Genomic DNA, 21,536 nt, shown 5'->3' on the forward strand with positions numbered 1-21,536 from the left:
CTCATCGAACTATCGAACCGAGCTCGAGTCTACCAAACGATTTTCGAGCCGAGCTCGAGCCTTGTCGAGATCAAGCTCGGATTGGCTCGATAACACCCCTATGTTTAAGTGATTGATCATCGCTGAGATAATGAACACGGATTAGAGTGTTGTCTTGACCTTGAGCCCTTGAGGAGTCAAACTTGCCTCTTACAAGTATTAGGTTACAATATGATACTACCAATAAATTACTATCTAAGTGTGTACAAAAATTATTAGGATTGATTTTGATCATGAAAAAAAAGAAAAAAAAATCAACTGGGTTGAATCAGTGGTTGAAGCTCATACCTCTAGAAACAGAGGTCATGAGTTCGATCCTCATGCCCAGCAAGGCTGGAGGTCCTTTTCTACTTATGGTAGAACCTGGAAGCAGCCTCTTAACCTTTGGTAGGGGTAAGACTGTCTACATATCAACCTCCCCCATACACCGTCGAAGACGGTATTGAGACCTAAAACCCGTAGAAGACGGCATTGGGAGTTACTTTACTTTACTTATTTTGATCATGAAAAAAGGACACACCTCGCGATTGATATCAATCAAACTCAAGGTGTTTTCCATAGTCTAATTGACAAATATAAAAAATACTTGTGAATGCAATAGTCACGTTCGTCATTATAAATGGGTTCAAAATATAAATTTGTTATCAGAAATGATCATGTATGTAACTAGTAAAGATTTTGTGTCACATTATGTACTTGAAAAAGATTTAATGTTCCCAAGTGTTATTGAATCAATTGGGTTTTCATTGCATCATCTATACTTTATACAACTATATAAAATTTCTAATCATTTTTTTAGATATTTGAAAGGTGTAAAATGATTGTTCTATTTTATTTTTATTTTTTTTAAAAGTAACCATTATTTTATCTTTAATGAGTTAACTTAGCATCTCTATTTTTTATCAGCTAAAATATTTTTACTACTCTCATTTAGATTAATTACTTTTCCATTAATTACAATCACTATCTCCATCATCCGTCATCGCGACCATCACACCATTAATAAAGTCATTGTCTTCGCACAATTTTTTAAAAAAAAGTTAAAATACAATTCAACTGAATCTTCTACCTCAATTATAATCTCATTTACTTTATCACTTATGGGGGTTAATTATATTTTAACTTTAACCGTGAGTAGGTATCAAACTGCATCTTTTTTGAATTAATTTTAACCGTGAGTAGGTATCAAACTGCATCTTTTCTGAATTAATTTTAACCGTGAGTAGGTATCAAAATGCATCTTTGCTGAATTTGTTACGTGGACTTTAATGAATCTGCGATCCATATTATTCACACGCACATTAATAAAATAAAATGGAAACTTTGTTCATTTTAAACATGTGCACACCAACTGTTTGACAAAACACCTCGGTGCCAAACATGAACACTTTCATCAAAGTCTTGTTATTTTTACTGTTTTCCAAGGTTTTTTACTGGAGGGTATGTTATGGTTCATATTACTCTACTTTTATAAGCAGTAATTCTGGTAGACATGGGTTTGTTACTGATGAACAACCACTTTCCAAGATTGCTATTCATAAGGCTGTTTTTGGTTTTCATGAATCAGCTTCTGTTAAGGTTGACCCTGTTCTGCTTGGTGTGAAGGTAAAGATTGTTACTTTTTTATATTTTATTTTACTGGGTATGTGTAAAGTTTGAATCTTTTTTTACCTTCTGTTGAATCTTGGATTGTTGGGTGTTTAGCACTATATGAATTGTGGACTCTGCCCCTGAAAGGATTGAGTTTTGTTGTTGAATTGTGGAATGTTGTGTCTATAGCTTGCTTTATAGTTCTGAACATCTTTTCGATACTTAGCCCTGATGCTGCTAAAGTTATAGTTAACGAGATAGACTGTTTTCGGCGTGATGACAGTAAAAAGGAAAAGAACAAAAACAGAAAAGTCTTGAAATTATAGGAAGTTTGAAATTTGGATCCCTAAGAGTGGAATTTGGCCCAGTCTTTGAGTTACAATTGTAGGACTGTCATGACGTTTCAGTGGGATGGCCGGGATCTTTTACTTCACCCTGGTGAAAATTTATGTGTGTTTTAAGCTGAGGTATCTTCCACATCTGCTTCCTATGTATAGACTAGTTTTTGGGTTTTTTTTTTCTCTTATCAATACAGGCTTGCCATCTCAATAGATTTCCAAATGCAATAGAGAACAGTACAGTGTGATGTATGCTCTAACTGAAACTGTGCTTGTTAGTGTAGCCAAAAAGGCAAAAAGATAATAAACTTGTCATTTTAAAAGTGGTATTTGGGATTGCTTTTATCTGCTTATTTTCTGTTGTTTTAAGCAATAAGCTTAAAAATAAGCAGGTTGGTACCTGCTTACTTTTTCCAGCAGAAAAGTACTTATAAATAAGCAAACCCAAACACTAGGTCTGTACTTGGCAGAAAGTGTTCCCCTTATCTGCAGAACGTGTTTTGTGATGAGTACTTCTTTTTTTTTGTAGAGATGATATACGGGATCTCATATACTGTTGTTTAGTAGCTCCATGTCTTCAAATTCTGAATTAGGTTCCGTTAGTTTTCATGTTTATGATTAATTGGCATATAATATCATTTGATAATAGGGTGAGGATACTGCATGGGTCAATGTGGAGCTCAAGTACCCAGAGCCATCCGAGAATGACTGGGTTGGTGTTTTTTCACCAGCAAACTTCAAGTAATATTTATATATTAGATTCCTGCATTCCCTTGAAACATATTCGCCTATCTGTTTAAAGGTTTATTCAAATGTCTGATCAATTGTGCGATAATGGCAGTGCATCAGATTGCTACTCTGTATCTGGAAAATCACATGAGGCTCCTTGCATATGCACAGCCCCGATAAAAGTATGCACGATAAACGTAACTTGGGTTTTGAGATTTAAGTTTCTGTATGTGGTTTGCTCCACCTAGACATTCACATGAAACATTTCCAATGCAGTACATGTTTGCAAACCAGTCCAATTCCAATTATGTAACAACAGGAAAAGCTACATTGAGTTTCCAGATTATCAATCAGCGAGCGGATTTCTCCTTTGCATTATTTTCCGGCGGGCTGGAAAATGTAAGGAATTACTTTGTTTCTAATGTGTTTTACATTTATGTTATTGACATAATTGAGTTGGTGATGATACCTTCTCTTTGACTAATTATGTTATTTGGAATACAGCCAAAATTGCTGGCTGTTTCAGATCCCATATCATTTGCAAATCCTAAGGCTCCTGTTTATCCACGCCTTGCTCATGGAAAGGCTTGGGATGAGGTATGTTTCTTGTAGTGGTGGAAAGATAGACGGGTGAAATAATGGGTCAAAATGGATTATATTTAGTAAAGAGCCCGGGTGAGTTAGGATAGGTTGACTCACTAACATTTTAGTTTGTTGTTGTCTTTATTGTAAGTTTCTTGTGAATGAAAACCAGATTCGAAACTAAAACTGAAAATGATTTAGGAGACTTTGAGGGACTTCCAGATTTCAACGCCTTAAAGTTGGAGTTCCCAACCTTTTCGATCCATTTTTTCTTTTTTAGCTTAATTTTGGGTTTGCATTCATTTGGGACAGAAAATAAATCTAAATCGATGCAAGTAAAAGGGTTGAAACTGCTACCTCTATTTTCCATGATTGTTAATGACAACTGGCTTTTGGATGCATTGTCTTACTTTTGGTGTGTGAGCAGATGACAGTTACCTGGACAAGTGGGTACAACATTGATGAAGCCGTTCCATTTGTCGAGTGGGGTTGGAAGGACCATACTCCTAAGCGTTCTCCAGCAGGAACATTGACATTTACTCGTGGCAGCATGTGTGGTAAACTCTTACATCTATGCATAATTTTTACTTTCTTCTTTGGTATTTGTAGTCATTACCATCTTACATTGCAGGTCCACCTGCACGTACGGTTGGATGGCGTGATCCTGGTTTTATACACACTAGTTTCCTAAAGGAATTGTGGCCAAACACTATGTACGTGCTCTTCATAATTATAATGATCCACAGATATATGAAAGTTAATGCTAATTTTCTTATTTAACATTTTATATTCTGACCGGACTTTTGTTGTGTCAACTTTCCAGATATAATTATAGAATCGGGCATATGCTGGTGAATGGATCAGTGGTTTGGAGTAAAATGTACTCATTCAAATCGTCCCCGTATCCAGGACAAGATTCATTGCAGCGTGTTATAATTTTTGGTGACATGGGGAAGGTAGTATCTGTTGTAACTTTTCTATTACTCCAGTATCACATCTACATTTATTTTTAAATAATTATTAGCATTTATAACCGAACTAAAATGAATAAAAATGCCATTTATCTTTCAGGCAGAACGTGATGGCTCAAACGAGTATGCTTGTTATCAGCCTGGAGCACTTATTACTACTGACCAATTAATCAGTGATCTTGATAACTATGACATAGTTTTCCATATAGGGGATATGCCATATGCAAATGGATATCTCTCACAGTGGGACCAGTTCACAGCACAAGTTGAACCCATTGCATCAATAAAGCCTTACATGGTTGCAAGGTTTGAATTTCGTACTTATAATTTATAAAGGTTGCAAAATGGGCAGGTCAGGCAGTTCGAGTAATGGGTCAAAATGTGTCGGTTGTTTTGATGCTTGACTTTGATCTGAATCAACTTTTGTTCACTTTCAAATAATCTATAAAATAGTAATTGTTTCAAAATAGTTTCATTTCAGTATTTACTTTTTGATATCGGATTAATATGATTCAGCAGGTTTTATGCTTTAAAGAGACACTTTGGGCAAGTTTAATGTTTTTGACCATTTCCTTCAATAATATTTTGTATTTGACCTTTATTAGAAGGGTTATTTCTAATTAGAAGGGTCCAAGTTTCTCTGTAAACTAACATGAACATGCTTTCTCTGCAGTGGCAACCATGAACGGTCTTGGCCCAATTCTGGAGGCTTTTACAATACTAAAGATTCAGGTGGGGAGTGTGGTGTGCCTGCTGAGACCATGTACTATGTTCCTGCAGAGAATAGAGCTAAATTTTGGTAAGAAAGACAGTCTTCTAAATCGCTGTCGTGTTATACATAGACAGCGACGAAACACCAAATGTAGTCCTATATGCATAAGTTGAATGAAACGATTTCAAAGTGTCGCAAAGTAACTGCAACTCCCTTTTTGAATTTTTTTATCTTAAGTTAACTCTTTCCCCATGAGTGATTGCCCAAAAATTTTAAAAGATTTTAGATTTCATTTTGACATTTGTGATTTTTCTTCAATAGAGGTGGCAAAATGGGCAAGTTGGACAGGTTTGGCTGGGTCAAAAATCTGTAATTATTTAGAACAGATCACTAATAACACTTTTGACTTGTTAGAGGCAAGGTATAACCAAAATCTGTTGGTAAATAGGGTTTGGGTAGGACCGGATAAACCTTCGAGTTGTGTACACGTTTATGCAATAACCTATATCAACCCTATGTATTGCCTCAGGGTTACATGAATCTTTAAATGTGATAAGACAAATGTTGAAACTCCAGTATAGGCAATTAAGATTAGAATCAAGAACAAAGAGTATATGTATGGAAATTCGTGGCTATTTTGAGACAAGAATCATTATTTACTACTTGAAAGGCTACATCTTTTGAACATGAAAGGCTGTACCTGTTGGAGAATTGCTGCACATGAATGGTTTCACCGTTTTGCAAACAGCTGTCTTTTCACTAAATAATTTCAACTGCTTCACGAACATGTGTCATGTGTGTTCTCTGGTAAAAAGACACCAACTAATAAACACAACCATTCAATTTAGTGAGTCTAGTTAGCTTAAACGAGTGTGCACTCCGCACTCTCCTAACTCATACTTAATCATAATTCAGAACCCCTTTGTCTCAAGTAAATCACAATCATACTAGATGGCAAATGGCACTAGTTTCACCTACAAAGTCGAGATATTTACCCATAATTGGGTTTAATTTGCCGCCTGTAGCGCATACTAGTCTCAACCTGTGTATCTTAATCATTACAAATTACATCATGCAACTTTTACTTAAGGTAATATTGTTGACTGGTAACAGGTACTCAACAGATTATGGGATGTTTCACTTTTGCATAGCAGATTCAGAGCATGATTGGAGGGAGGGTTCGGAACAGTATGCATGGATAGAAAAGTGTCTGGCATCAGTTGACAGAAAAAAACAGCCATGGCTGATCTTCTCTGCTCATCGTGTGCTTGGCTATTCTTCAAATGACTGGTATGCCCAGGAAGGTTCATTTGAAGAGCCCATGGGAAGAGAACATTTGCAGAAGCTTTGGCAGAAATACAAGGTGGATATTGCATTTTATGGACATGTCCATAATTATGAAAGGACCTGTCCTATATACCAGGTATTCATGATTTGTCCTTTCTGTTTCTAAATATAATATCTTGCAGATAGCCGGATACTAGTGACAAAAAACAGTCACACATACTAGGATAGCATAATGGGTGGGTTGTGTAAACAGGTTAATAGTTGTACGTTTTGGTTGATCCAGAACACTTTTTGTCAATAAATCTGACAGACATAGAGAACAGTGATTTAGATGGTTTCTCAAACAAGATAACTCAAAAAAAAAAGTTTTTTTTTTTTGAACTTTGAAGGATCAGATAAAAAAAAGGAAACAAATTAAATGGGTTGAAAGTTGTCCATTGTATTTTTTAAATTCATACAACCTCCTAAACTGTCTTATGTAACTATATTATTGTTGAAATAACTAATAACCTAGTTTCCGGGTCAACCTGACCCATATGGTCTCAACCAGTACTTAAAGATCACTAAATTTTAGCCGTGCCCATTCTCTCCTGTTACCCAACACGTCCATTATGTTACTTGTGATAGAGTTGTGTAACTTGTATTTAATCCCCCTACCTAACTTTTTTGAGTTATATCTACTTGCTGATACATTATTATGTGGTGGCATAGAACCAATGTGTCAACCCGGAACGGTATTCTTATTCTGGCACCGTCAATGGTACGATCCATGTTGTTGTTGGTGGAGGAGGAAGTCATTTGTCGGATTTTACTACGATTGATACAGTTTGGAGTTTGTATAAAGATCATGACTGGGGGTTTGTAAAACTCACAGCATTTAACCACTCTTCACTTCTTTTCGAGTACAAGAAGAGTCGGGATGGACTTGTTTATGATAACTTCACAATTACAAGAGACTATAGGGATGTCTTGGCATGTGTGCATGACGGGTGTGAACCTACCACTTTAGCAAGTTAAATAGATATGCAAGTTATTTGTACTTTATTTGGCGTTGCCCCTTACCTGAACACATTAAGTTTATATGGTCAGCTTGCAGGTTAGTAAAGCTTATATACATTGTACCCAGAAACTCAAAGCCTATTGTTTCATGAATGAATATTGATAGATCATAGTCATTAATAACGTTTTTGTACCATGTAAAATTAAATTTGTACAATTTGTGGTTTTATTTCCCTGTAGAACTATTGCAGTTAAACATGTTAAATTAAGTTTGTACAATTTCCACAGAAGGCCACATTATTCTGATACGTTGGTAGTCTGTACATATCCACTGGATTAACATATTTATAGCCTTGTAGGTTGTTTTAGAGTTATGTATTGTTATCAGTTATCACTATAGTGGTCAGTATTGTTACCACATTCTGCATGATCACCCCTCACCATGCCGGTTCTAGCAAACCGTGCCTCAGGCATCAGTTTTCTTCTCGGCATGGTGGCCATCACGATGTGAATTTAGTCTGTGTGTTTTGTAATTCATTTTTTAGTGAAGTAAATATTTGTATGGTAATTTCAGATAAAAAACGGTTAGGTATCGTGCTATTGTACAAAATTCATGTTGTTGATGCTCTTTAATTTGTTGTGTTATTTCGACTAAATATCACATCTGCAAAAAAACGTTTCTTATTATGTAGGACCGTCAGAAAATCATTAAAACGTTGTGAAATTATCTTTGTGGCACTTTTGACTAATGAGTATGACATGATTACTTTAACAAACCTTAAATCCAAACCTTTGGTCTTTAATGATGTCTATTGACAAAACGGTCCTATACATTTCATATATACTTCGAAAGTCCAAGATGGGACTGATATGTCGTATTTTATACCCATTTCTCACGATTTATATTGTTAAGTTAGCATGTTTGTTGAGTCGTTTTTGTATACAATTGTTGCGTTTATAGTATTTGTTAGTGTTACAGGTGACTGACAGGTTTGTAAGCGTAAATCTGGAGAAAATGACTTTCTGGAGCTTAAACGATTGCTAACGGATGAATTCTGGAACGTTTGGATGAAGAAATAAGAAAGTCAACAAAAGTCAACGGTCGTTGCGCCGCAATCACATGTTGCGCCGCAATAGAAATCTCAGAAAATCTAGTTGCCACGCAATGAAGTCTATTGAGCCGCAATGCCTCAAGTCTTCAGCAAGTACAAAGTCAACGAAAGTCAAAGTCAACATGAAAGTCAAACCTCATTGCGCCGCAACTAGCTGTTGCGCCACAATGAGTGTCGAATCTGCAAATTTTTGGAAACATATATAAACCATTTTTCATTATTCTAAAACCCTAACTTTTACTTCCAGTCGATTTCTAAGCACTTTTTGAAGGTTTTTCTGGTATTCAACCATTCTTAAGGATCTCACGCTCGATTGGATCAATTCCGTTATTCGTTTTCAATTCCTTGTATTCGGTAACGATGAATTCTCTATATTTGATTTGTTATTCGTATTTTAATATGAGTGGCTAATCGCCTTTTCATCCATCTTGATGGAGTGAGACAATATGTAAAGATTGCACAATATTTTATAATTCAAGTGATTTGATTTAACGTTGTGTCGTGATCTTGATCTATTAACTCTTTGTTATTTAATTATTGATTGCGGATGATTTTTATACAAAACTTAGTGACGACTAGGGTTTGGGTAGAAGTTATTTTGATTGCTTGGTCAGGAGCAGTTGGTTCTATGACGAGTACAGTAGAAAGTAATTAATAATTAATAAGAATTAATGGGTTGATGGTTGGGTACAATCAATAGACATAATTGTTATCTGAAATGATCAAAACCATTGTTGAATTAGAGAAATTATAAAAAGGCGTCTCGGGGTACCGGTCTTAATAATGAAACTAATTTATACAAGAGAATCAAATAAGTTGTAAACCTGACGGGTACGGGGTTGAATATTAATTTGAGTCTCGATCATTTAATCACTAAATTGAATTTGAACTTCATCAAATGTGCAATCTCAACATGTTGTCGAGCGAAATCAAGATGGATGACCTTTAAATCCTTGTTTTAAACAACAAACTCTTCTTTCGATTAATCCTAAGGGATTACTAACAAAATTTACTAATTACTTGCAAAGTGGCAATTCGGCCACAAACCCCCCCCCCCCCCCCCCCCCATTTTACTTGAATCACTTAACAGTTACAATTGCTTATAAAAGTCCTTGTGAACGATCTCGGCTTACCAGTTTTTACTATACTGCATGCGATCAGGTACATTGCTTATGAGTGTGTAGTAGTCAGTCTTTTGGTAAATTGTGTTTATAAATTTAAAGCTAGATTTCACACATCAGGGACTGACTGTTTTGATGCTTGACATGGCGAGATTTGGTATTTATGTAGGACTAGCCTCATATGGACCATCCGCAAGCAACACACAATTTCTCAGTCTTCTGCTGAATTTGAAAACAAAGCGATTGCTAAAACAATGGTTGAGTTTACTATTGCTAAAACAATGGTTGAGCTTACATGGCTCCAAGCTTGATGTGCACCTTCGACTCCTATTCCATGTTTAGTGGCAAAAAGATGCAAGCTAACTCTGCATAAAACAAGTTGAAGTTAATTGAGAGATAACCGTATGCGATTTACATTTGTCGATGATCAAACATCTAACAAAACTGTCACCAAACTTTTAGATTAACATCTTACAATTCAAACTTGTACTTAATTAAAATTTTTATTCACATACCTTTAATTTTACTACATAATCTTCTAAACAATATAAAACTAATTAGTAAAATCGAAAACATTATTATTCAAAGCATATGACATGGCAATGTAATAAACTTTAGTAAAATTTTTATGGTATAATAAAATGAACATTTAAAAGTTTCACTTGTAGTTTCGATGTGATATTCTTTGCATCGAAATAACATCTTAAAAATTTGTTTGATTGAATTTAACCCTCTAAAACAAGTATACTATCAATTATTTCAAAAATAAAAACTTGGGTCTTTTGGGGCATCAAAAAAAAATCAATCAAAATCATATATCTTCCGACAAAAACCGGCCACAACCGCCGCCATGGACGGCCGTGCAACACCACCGTCAAAAAAGCACCACCACCAACACCCCATCAGCGGAACTGCTTCAAAGTTCCTTGTTGATCTTCCATCTAAAGGCCTTTTTTCTTCTCCTGTCATTTCCTCCAGTTTGGTAACTTCTAATATTTTCTTACAATTAAAGTTTCAATTTTTTGTATAAATTATGAGTTATATGTTTGAAAATTTACTTTATCTTTTATGGGCCTTGTAAATAATTGAAATTTCTTGGGTTGTGTAGCTAGAAAATCTAGAAAGTTGTAAACTTTATGGTAATTTATAGGGATAATTGCATATAAATGTGCATTCAACTTGTCATGTTTTTTGCTATTATGTGTATCATACCTTGATAGCTTCTTTCGTATGTCCCGGAAACTTTAAATGGTAAGCGAGTATATGTTTCTGGTGACCTTGTATGATATGTAAATATAAAGAAAGTTTGGATGTTTAGTTGGTTGTCATGTCAACAAAAAATGTAGTGATGAAAAAAAACGAATGATTATCGGTTACTTGATGAAGAGGTGAACCAGAATCTTGTCCTAAGCTATAGAGCATAGAGATGGCATTGAAATGTGATAAGTTGGATACATTTTACAGTGCACTTGGCACTAAGATTTAAATAGTTTCGAAATTGATAAATGTTAACGTGCATTGTGCACAATGTACATTAGAAATGTATCTAACTTATCATGTATTGCTATTATGCGTATGGTACTTTCAGAATTTCTTTGTGTGTACCCAACTTTAGAATCTAGTTGTGTATATTCTATGACCTCTTATAAAGTTTAAACCAGAAGAAGGTTTGGAAGCTTATCTGGTTGCCATGTATGCCAAAAAGTATTGGCAAATTATTTTATAGATTACGCGTTACTTGATGAAGAGTTTACTAGATTTTTAAGTACATATAATGGCGAGAATTTTGAAGTTGGATACACACAAAAGAAAGCTTGGAAGTGTAATACAGGTAATGGCAATGTGTGATAAGTTGGATATACTTAGCCCTAAATTATAAATAGTTTTCAAATTGATACATGATAATGTCAACTGTGTGCATGTATCCAACTTATCATGTATTACTATTGTGCATAATACTGCTTTGTGGGGCCACTATGAAGGAATTTTCTAGAAATAGGTCATGTGTTCGAATTTGTTTTCAACTTCATAGGTTGGTACCGAAGGCAAGTGCTAAATGTCTGGGGTGAACCTTGGGGAAGGGTCGGTTGGTTTCAAAGGAATAATTTTTAAAGGATACACCCAAAGCTAGGTTCAGAAATGTGATACACACTGTAGCAAGACATGACTAGTTGGATATATTTTGGTTCACTTAGCCCAAAGTTATAAGTAACTTCCATATCTGATACACGATAAGTATATTGTGTTCATATACTCATGGAAGATGGAATGTTTTGCCTCAAATAGTGAGCTTTTTTCACATTCGATATGTCTCTTTGTATGTACTTTGAAAGTTTAAGTAACAAACAGATATTTGAAGTTTACTTGAATTACACAACAAAGTGCGCCCAAAGGATGTCATATGTCACTCCTGAGGGTTAACTTGAATAAAAAAATGTTGGAATAATGAAGAGTTACTCAAACATTAATTTGTCAAATCTACTGTAGTTTGTATCAATTGATTCTACTTTTAGGCTATGAAATCTTTTACAATCAGCTCTCTATCCCAAGTTCCTTTTTCAAGTTTTTGGTGATAACATTGTCATGTCATAAATTCAGTAAGAAAAAAACCAATCAATCATGTTATCCATTTCAAAGCATATTTCGTCTTCCGGTTTTCATCAGTTGTTTTGTGTCTTATGCAATCACACAGGGTGGAATGCGGGTCTATGTTACTGATCACGATACTTCACCCCCGGGTAATCTTCAACTATTCATTTTTAGTACGTAGTATATGTTACACTTGCAGTAGAAGTACGTAATGGTTGATGACTAGATGGTCATCTTTGGGAATTTTTAGTTTTATTTTGCAACTGTCTTGTAAATATGATAATAACAATAAATCTTAAAGGTATTTGATATAATAATGATAAAGACTTGACTGGATACTTCTTTTGTAATCAGAAAATCAGCTTATAAAGACCGATCAGGTGAACATACTGATTCGATCTCTTCTGCTTAAGCAACAACAGAAGAGTGGAACAACTGCAAAGGGTGCTAAGGGTGTATCCGCAAGTGAGAGCTCAAGAAAAAGGTATTTTATACATCGTGTGCCTATATTTTGACTATGCTTGATGTCATCTCTAAGGCATTTGGTATTTAGTTATTCCTGTGCCTAATTGGGCCGGTTGCACAGCATTTAGTTAGGGGTCAAAACGGGCTTGGCCAACCTGCAAACACATTTGTATACAAAAATTTTATTAATTTTTCACAATATATGATATGGTAAATATGATCATCATATTCTTTTAATAGCAAAATAAGCTTACCAGGCTCTTAGTAAAGCACTTTTGGGGTTTATAGTGCATCTTAAATACACTTGGGATGACTCTTAACCTGTTCGCCCCATTTGACTCGTTCTTCTAGTTAAAATCCAACCGGCTTGACCCATTAGAAGTGGATTGAAATTGCAACCTCTAGTTTTTGTGTTATGCTTATTTATCCTGTTGTCTTCCTATCTTTAGGGCCCCAGAAAGAGTTGTGGAAGGTCGGGCTTCTGCTAAGAGGGCAGCATCAACCACCCAAAATGGCTCACGGCAAGGTCTGAACAATAATTAATTATATAATGTGACTTAAGATCCACTGTATTGATCAATATATTGGTCTATATGGTGGCAAACATGATATCAATTATGTGTTGCATGACATGGTTACTGATGTATTCTGTTTTTTGAGTATCTAGTGACATTGTTTCACCATGCAGATGGATCTAAATCACAATTACCTGAAAACCTCCAAAGTTTGACCGTGGAGAGACTTCGTGCACTTCTAAAGGAGAGAGGTCTTTCGGTGAGAGGGAAGAAGGTACATTTAAGATAACTCCGTAGCTACAAAAATCTTACTAATTGTGCATATGTTACGAAATCGGTAGTAAATTTCTATTAATAAAAGACAAAAGTAGGTTGTAATTTAATCAGTTTTTTATCTTATGTAAAGTCTTACTAAATGTGCATTTGTGCATTGCTTACAAAAATATGAAGATAACTCTAAGATAACTCCGTAGCTACAAAACTCTTACTAATTGTGCATATGTTACGAAATCGGTAGTAAATGTCTATTAATAAAAGACAAAAGTAGGTTGTAATTTAATCAGTTTTTTATCTTATGTAAAGTCTTACTAAATGTGCATTTGTGCATGGCTTACAAAAAATACGAAGATAACTCTGTACCTACAAAATCAATAACTCCCAAATAAATATACGAAACAAACAAATCGATCTGCAAAATCGAACAACCTTTAGATCGTTTGTTTTAGGTTTAATGGTGTGGCTCTCTGGTTCGGTCAGGTCAACTTTGTTTGTATACGAAAGGAATATTTGAATGGTCAAGCAGGTATACCTTGCTAGATTTTACTTGAAACGACATGTGTAGAAAGTTTTAGACAAAAAGTGTCGATGTCGTTTAATTTGATATCTAGCTTTGAGTTATTGAGTAGTACAATGTGGCCCTTGACCATAAGGTAAAATATGTTGCTAATATCTGTGCTGTAAAAAATGTTGGTTTGATTTAATGCCTTGTGAGTTGTGTGAACTCCTTGTGATCATACTTGGTTAAGCAAGACTTGGACCATGCATATTGTGTATAGACACTTGATGATTTTCTACTATATTTAGTATGGTCTGAGCTGTGAACTAATACTTTTATTGAATTTGTGGTTTACAGGATGAACTGATTGCACGGCTGAGAGCTACTACTGGTTCCGCAAGCTCTTCTGCAGCCAAATAATAATAAGGCCCTAGTATCAATATGTGGAATGCACTCTTATTCTGGGAAAATTGCCACATTTACTTGTGCTTTTGGCTGCATCAATGATATGGGGGTGCTACATATCGTTAATTTATTTACTTTTTCGGGCATCCGGATTTTGTATTATGTGACCAACTACTACTAGCTTACTAGGTGCACAAGAGGTTGTACTATATAACTTAAGTAATCCTGTATGTCTTATGTTTATTTGGGGTACAATTCAGTAATGAAGTTATTCTCATGAAATGTTACTTGTTTGTAAGCCTTTTATCTCTTCTTTGTGTTGGTTACACTTGAATCATGGATTACGCGAAGCTTTATTTGTTTTGTGTATCCGACAACTCTTTTTGTTAGCAAGATTGATATGACTTGTAACTCATTCACTCTTTGAGGTGCCAAAATCTCTTTGGTTGAATTTTGGAATGTCTTAAGAAATTAAATATATTTTTTTTAATGAATGAGTTACAAATTATATCAATCTGATACCTGGGCGGATCGGTTCTGTTTGATACAACAACAATATTGTCTACACTTTTAGTGGCTTTTAACTCGGTGTGTTGCTTTTATAAGTTGATATTTTGTTAATTTTGTAACTTCTCTTTACTCCTTTATAAAACATTTTAGGTTTTTTATATATGGTATGTCTTAAGAAATTAAACATATTTTTTCCCCAAAAAGCCATTTTCAACATATTTATGGTTTCACACACTATAATACTAAATTATCAAATTTACCCTTATAACAAATTGTCACTCTTAAAACAAAATTCCGCTGCAACGCGCGGGTATTATGCTCGTATGACATAAAGCGAGACAAAACTTTACTTTTAAGCACATTTTCAACCCAAATTTGGTTTTATCTCACTTATAATTACTAAAAAAAAATACTCGTGCAATGCAGCGACGACAGCAACAGTGAGGTGGTGGCGGCGGCAATTGTTGGTGGTGACGCTTGTGCCAAGAACTGTAAGGTAATTAACGTAAAGGTAATTGATGTAAAAGCAACTAATTCATTAAGTGTGGAACGATACTTTTGTATATCCCAATAATCTAACTTTTAAGTAGAGGTTAGAATTTTAAATAATGGTGTAAGGTAATTGACGACAGCATGTTCGTACTCACTATTGAATATTGGGAAGTGTTTTCATACCATTTATTTTGATGGATGTATTACAACTGTGCATCATTGGCTTGTACAGTCAGCTATATAATTTGTACATCATGATACATTCATCAAAAATGATGGCACGAATATCATTTCCAATATAAATCTAGATCACTTTACATCTTCGACCTTTCCGTTTACATCTAAGTAACTTATTACCCTACTATTTGCAATTCAATACAGTTATTCTCATGAAATTTTACTTGTTTCTAATCTTATTGATTTAGTAATGCTTTTTGGCGGCTTCATCCAATCTAGTTAGTGTGAAATTGGAGATTTGCTCGTTTAAATGATCAATGACATAGATGCAGCCTTGGAGATGGGTTGCTTTGTTGCTGGGGATATTATTGGTGTTTTTATTATTTGTTAATATTGTTGGAAAATGATATTCTTGGTTTGTAACTCCGGGTCGGTAACAACCCGGAAACGAATTTTGTTGTCGTGATTGAAATATAGGTTGTAGGTTGTTCCAAATGTCGGAATATGTGAAGCGGGGCTAGAGTTTGTTTTGAAGACAATGATGATGAGAACCTCAAAGGTTGGTACTCTAGTGGTAAAATCTTGATCTTCAAGGGTCAAAATATCTAAAGGTTTTAAGTTTAAATCTTTTGAGAAAAAAAATAAAAAACCTTGGAACCTAAAAGGTTCACGATGTCTCTGAGCTACTCAAGGGATACGACTATAGTAGCTGCAAACATGATTTTTAACAGTATTGAAATGTCCTAAATATATGTTATTGAAGTGTCAAAGTAAGATATTATAGATATTTTCAAAGTATTTTTGTTTTGGTTATTCAAATTGTTAGTAGGTCAATGTACTATCGTTATCGAAGTTTCGTCAATCTGCATTATTAAAGGTATTATTCCATCGTTATCATTTCCTTTAAATTTAGTGTCCTTTCAATAAAAACATCATACTACCTTCTAGTCTAGGTTAAAAAAAAAAAAAGTTACATGCGACAATCTACAACTCTACAAGCATAATCTACTCGTTAAATACAAAAACCACAACGGCAAATTAAAGTCATAAAGTCCATTGTTTTTGCCTCACGTATGAATATCTTTCTTCTCATTATAATTGTGCAAACAACTTGACTTAGGTTTCCTTAGCTCACTTTCCATTATTGTCAACATCTACATTTCTTGTCCATAATATTGTCGTTTCTACAATACAATACTTTTCTTTTTAATTTCAAAACCCAAAAGTCATCATTTTTCAACTTGTGGAGGAGCTTGGTCTTGTTGTTACGAGCGGCCTCGAAGACTGGACCTTAACCGCTTCTTTTGGACGGCAGGTGGTCCGCTTGAGACCAAGGTGTACTTTCAATGATGTTGAAATAACAACGTCAATGTCTAGGTTATCATTAAAATCAGAATCAAATTAGAAGTATATTATATTATCTTATTAAAGTCGTAGTCAAATTATTTAGGCACGTGACATTATAAAACCACATATTAGGGGACATATTCAATAATTACTTTCTTTTTTTTTTTAAATTGAGTTTCGATTCAGACGTGTTGGAGACAAGAACCCTCTGTTCATGGAAAATTCTTTTGAGAATAGAACCTTAAGACTCGAACATGAGACCTTGGATAAACTCACCCCGAGACCCACAGAGTGTATTTAGAAGATACCCATAAACACTGGGATTAAACAGTAGTTTATTCTATAATTACTTAATTAGCATGGTCCTCGTGTAAAGCAATAGGATTAAGGTTTTTCTTTTTCATGGTTTGTTATACTGAAAAAATATTATTTAATTATATAAGTAACTTTAAAATTACTACTTTTATAATTATGTTATACTCGTACTAAAAGTGTATCGATGCAATTCACGATTGATGAATATGTTTTGGACATTTTGACAGGGACACACGTCTAAAGGACTTAAAGGTGGTGTCATCCAGCCTCAGTGAGGGTATTATTTTACGATTTATTTTTTTTTTTTGAAACTTTTACATCATATTTTTTATTTTGATTTTTATACTCATGAAATAATAACATTCTGAAAAGTACATATTAGAGTTTTCTTTTAACTAGTATTATTTAGTTTAATTTAGAAAAAATATAAATTAGCCATTAATGGTTTTGTGGTAAAGGGTAAATTGAATATTTTAAGTTTTTATAAATAATTAATATGAGTTAGTCATATGTTTAATAACTTAATTTAATGAAATCAAAAGTTGTAATTGGTCAAGTTAAGGTTATATAAGTTATCTTTGAGTATATACTATACTTATACTTATGTCCGCACAATGTAGCGGCGATGGGGATAGTGTTTGGTGGTGATGTGACGGCGGTGGGGGCGGCAGTAGGGACAGTGATGTGGGCAACGATGGTGGTGAATATAAAGTTAAGTGATGTTAAATGTGGTATTGTAGTTATTTTATGTGTTAGGGGATCTACACCTTAAATTATTTCATTAAGGGTATTGTAGGTATATTAAATGGAGATGTTTAAATTAGTGAATAAAGAAAAATGGTATTTTTGATTTTTTAAAGGTAGAAAGTTTAAGGAAAAAAATGGGTGGTTTGTTTTATTAGATAGTAATTAGGGGTGTAAGAAATGAACCGGAAAATCAAAAAACCGTTATGAACTGCGTGATCCGAAACCGAAAAAACCAAAACCCAAAAAAAACGAAAACAAAAAAAAGGATGTGTAACGGGTTGGTTACGATTTTCAATATTCATTACCAGCGATTAACCGAACCGAACTGAATTTTGATATATACCAACAGTCGTATATATGTATATTTACACATATATGTATAATGTATTACATAAATATACATCATTTACATATTTATTTAACTAATTTTTTGTATTTGTTGTCTAAAATATTAATAATTTTACTAACTTTCTTTCACAATCTATGGTTAACTTTGGATATTCTAAGTAATTTTCTTATATATATATATACTCTTTTTAAGAAAAGTTGTTAACTTTGTTTAAGATATTTATCAAAAATATTACTAATATCATATAAAAGACATTTTAAGTAGTAAATCATGATACTCTTAAATAAAAACTTGCATTGCATTAATATAACGGTAGAAAAAAGTAATTCAAAATTAGATGTATATTTATATATAAAACAAAATATTGATGTATTTGAATAACTATTATACATAGAAAAATTAATTAAAACAATGTAAATTGACTATTATAATTGAAAACTTAAACTTTATATTATTATAACTTTAATAAATATTAACCAAAAATAAAACCGAAATTAACTGACTTTTTCGAGTAACCTAAATTAAAGGTTCAAAATTTCTAACTAATCGAACCGAATCGAAACCCGAAAAACAGTTCAAAATTTCTAGCTAACCGAACCGTTTACAACCCTAGATAGTATAGACATAGATATTAAAATAAATTAAAATAAGATTTAATTTACTCGACCCTTAATGATAAAAAGATAAACCAACACTAATCAAATTCACCACGTTTTATAATAATGTGCTTTTATGATTTTATTTACTAAATATAACTAAACAAATTTATAGCATGTATTTTAATATTAAAACAAGATTGTAACATTTGCTAAGTTAACATACGGGGAAATGATCATAATTTTTATGAGAAAATGATGTCTGCTCCAAGAAACAAACAACACATGTTTTCCCCTCACAAGTAATTGTTAATATTTCCCGTATGATTGAATAACAAAAAATTATATTTAAAAATTAAAATTCTTGTTTGAAAAGCATGCAATGCTTATTTGTTTCAGCAGGTATCATATTCTCAATTTATATATAGTGATATAGATAGTTATTTGTACTATATTACTAGATGCATGCCAGCGCAATGCGACGGTATGGTAGAAATGGAGGCGGGTACTAGTGGCAACGACGACGATGAGTACCAGGGATGGCAGTTGCGGCGACGGGTAGTGGTGGCGGCGATAGTGGCCGTAACGATGTGATTATAATGTAAAATAATTGATGTAAAAAAATAGTGTGGTTATTTTAAAAGTTAAGGGATGCAAGTTGTAAATAATTTCATTAAGGGTAAGTAAAATATGTAAATTAACAACTAACTAATATGGGTAATTTAGATAGTTTAGTATATATATATATTTTTTTAATGAGTTATTAGTTAGCAGTTAGCAGTCGAGACACCACAGTGACATTCAATTGGGCAGTATGCGGAGCTCGAATCACGCATGTCTAAGATGAAACTTAGGACTCTCGAAACACCACCACCACCCCCCCTCCCCCCCAACCCAATAATCCACTCCTATAAATGTAAGAAGTGAGATTCGTCCCCTTCTGAATTTTTCCAAAGTCAAAGACCTTTCTAATAGCCCATCAACCCATTGACTATTTTAAATACATTCTTTATTAACTTTTGCAATTTATACTCTAACTTTCTTGTTACCCGCATAATATGTAGGATTCATACATTATTTTACATTAAAAAAACTTGTAATATATGAAAACGATGAACATATAAATAAAGATTTATAACCTTTTGAACCACAATAATACTATTATGTTTTTTGTCATTGAAAAATGTTAACAAATAATGTTGTCGCCATAAAACTAAAACGTATGCATTGAACACGTATATTCCAATAAGTGTGTAAAAAGGGGTAAATGCCCACTGCTTAGTCCCGTAGAGTAACTTTCCTCTCAAGGTAGCAACCCTGCAACGCTGTCTGACGGTGAAATCCCAAATTCACAATTATGTTAGTTATGAGATATTTAATACATATCATTATTAACATTAAGTTTTAACTACATAATTTTTACTTATATATTAAGAGCACCAAATGTGTTATTTTAGCAATTACATCAAAAATAAAATCATGTAATATTTGTATCAATCCATTCTAAGTCAAAATTTTGTCGAATATTCGTATCATTTACACCACATTAAAAATATAAATATATAAAACTTTGTATACATGAAAATATAATATACTATTTAAATGATTTTATTTATTTATAAGTTATATACATTAAAGACTACGAAGTACCATTATTGTACTAAAATAAATAAACATAAAAGACTTTATAAGACACATTTATTTTTATAAAACTAGGATCAAAAGTGTTATTGACTAATTTTTTAGTAAATGATGATGTAATCAAAATAATTTAATGGTAGAGAATACGAGAATAAATTCAATCAATGGTCATTCTCTTTTCAATTTAGAATTAAGGATTTTGTTTTAATATATATATTAATTAAAGATTGACACTAATTCAATAATATGATAAAATCAAAATTTCATTACGTCATTATAAATTAAAAAGTTAACATAATAATGTAAAAAGTTACAGAGAAAAAAACAGCTTAGTAGTATAATACTTTTTTTTTAATTTGAACTGTTAGACAAGTATTACAGACATTAAACGTCGTCATTTTTAACATTTTAGCCGTGAACCTTTGCTAAAACATTTAAAATATATTCGACTACCGTCCATTACACATACATTTCTAATAAAATACTAAACAACACATCTCATCCCAATATCTGAATCCGCTCCTTTCATTTTCAAGATATCAAAAGCAATATCTTATTTAATTAATTGGATCACATCATACATTCGTAATCAAACTAGAAGAATATAAAACAAAATAAGTCTAAAAATGTGGCCTAACAAAAGGGATTGGTTTAGACGAAGACATTATACTTTGTGATTTTGTGGACGGTTGAATGAAACAAGTTCACTTCTTCCAGCGCCGAAATATCGTCGGCAACGGCTATTCATCAATAATTTTGCATATGTTTAATTAAGCTTTAAAATTATTTGATGCTGCTTCATCTTAACTAACCACTTGATCGTAATCTTAATATTTAATCCTAATTTAAATATCTACTAGAAGTGTGTATGTATAATATGTAGTAATCGTGTGTAATGATATATTACGGCCGGTGACTTTCTAAGCAATTAATTATTGTGATTAATTGATTATTTATTTTCTTTTTAATTTTAATTAAAGTAACTCATCTGATTAATTAACTATGCAGTACTAAATACAAGATTAAACCATCTCTAATGGTCAATGTGAAAACCATATACTCGTATATATATAGTGAAACACACTAACACCTTCATAACAATGTGAAACTATTGGAGTCTCAATATTTTATAT

The 21,536-nt window shown here is 33.2% G+C and overlaps 2 protein-coding genes across 2 annotated transcripts; both read left to right on the plus strand.

The window, feature by feature from the left end:
• The first annotated feature begins 1,383 nt into the window (after positions 1-1,383).
• LOC122607151 (nucleotide pyrophosphatase/phosphodiesterase-like) lies at positions 1,384-7,534 on the plus strand. The gene is made up of 12 exons (XM_043780074.1): positions 1,384-1,644; positions 2,617-2,708; positions 2,809-2,878; positions 2,973-3,095; positions 3,201-3,293; positions 3,706-3,835; positions 3,910-3,991; positions 4,102-4,234; positions 4,350-4,555; positions 4,923-5,048; positions 6,075-6,384; positions 6,960-7,534. The coding sequence occupies exons 1-12, from the start codon at positions 1,420-1,422 to the stop codon at positions 7,263-7,265; spliced, it is 1,896 nt and encodes a 631-aa protein (XP_043636009.1). The 5' UTR covers positions 1,384-1,419; the 3' UTR covers positions 7,266-7,534.
• A 2,692-nt stretch (positions 7,535-10,226) lies between these two features.
• LOC122607479 lies at positions 10,227-14,511 on the plus strand. Its single transcript, XM_043780458.1, has 6 exons — positions 10,227-10,462; positions 12,173-12,218; positions 12,424-12,553; positions 12,984-13,060; positions 13,223-13,323; positions 14,182-14,511. Exons 1-6 carry the CDS (start codon positions 10,331-10,333, stop codon positions 14,242-14,244), a joined length of 549 nt encoding a protein of 182 aa, XP_043636393.1. The 5' UTR covers positions 10,227-10,330; the 3' UTR covers positions 14,245-14,511.
• Positions 14,512-21,536: the final 7,025 nt, after the last annotated feature.

Source organism: Erigeron canadensis, chromosome 7 (genome assembly GCF_010389155.1).
Source record: "Erigeron canadensis isolate Cc75 chromosome 7, C_canadensis_v1, whole genome shotgun sequence".
Lineage (NCBI taxonomy): Eukaryota > Viridiplantae > Streptophyta > Magnoliopsida > Asterales > Asteraceae > Erigeron > Erigeron canadensis.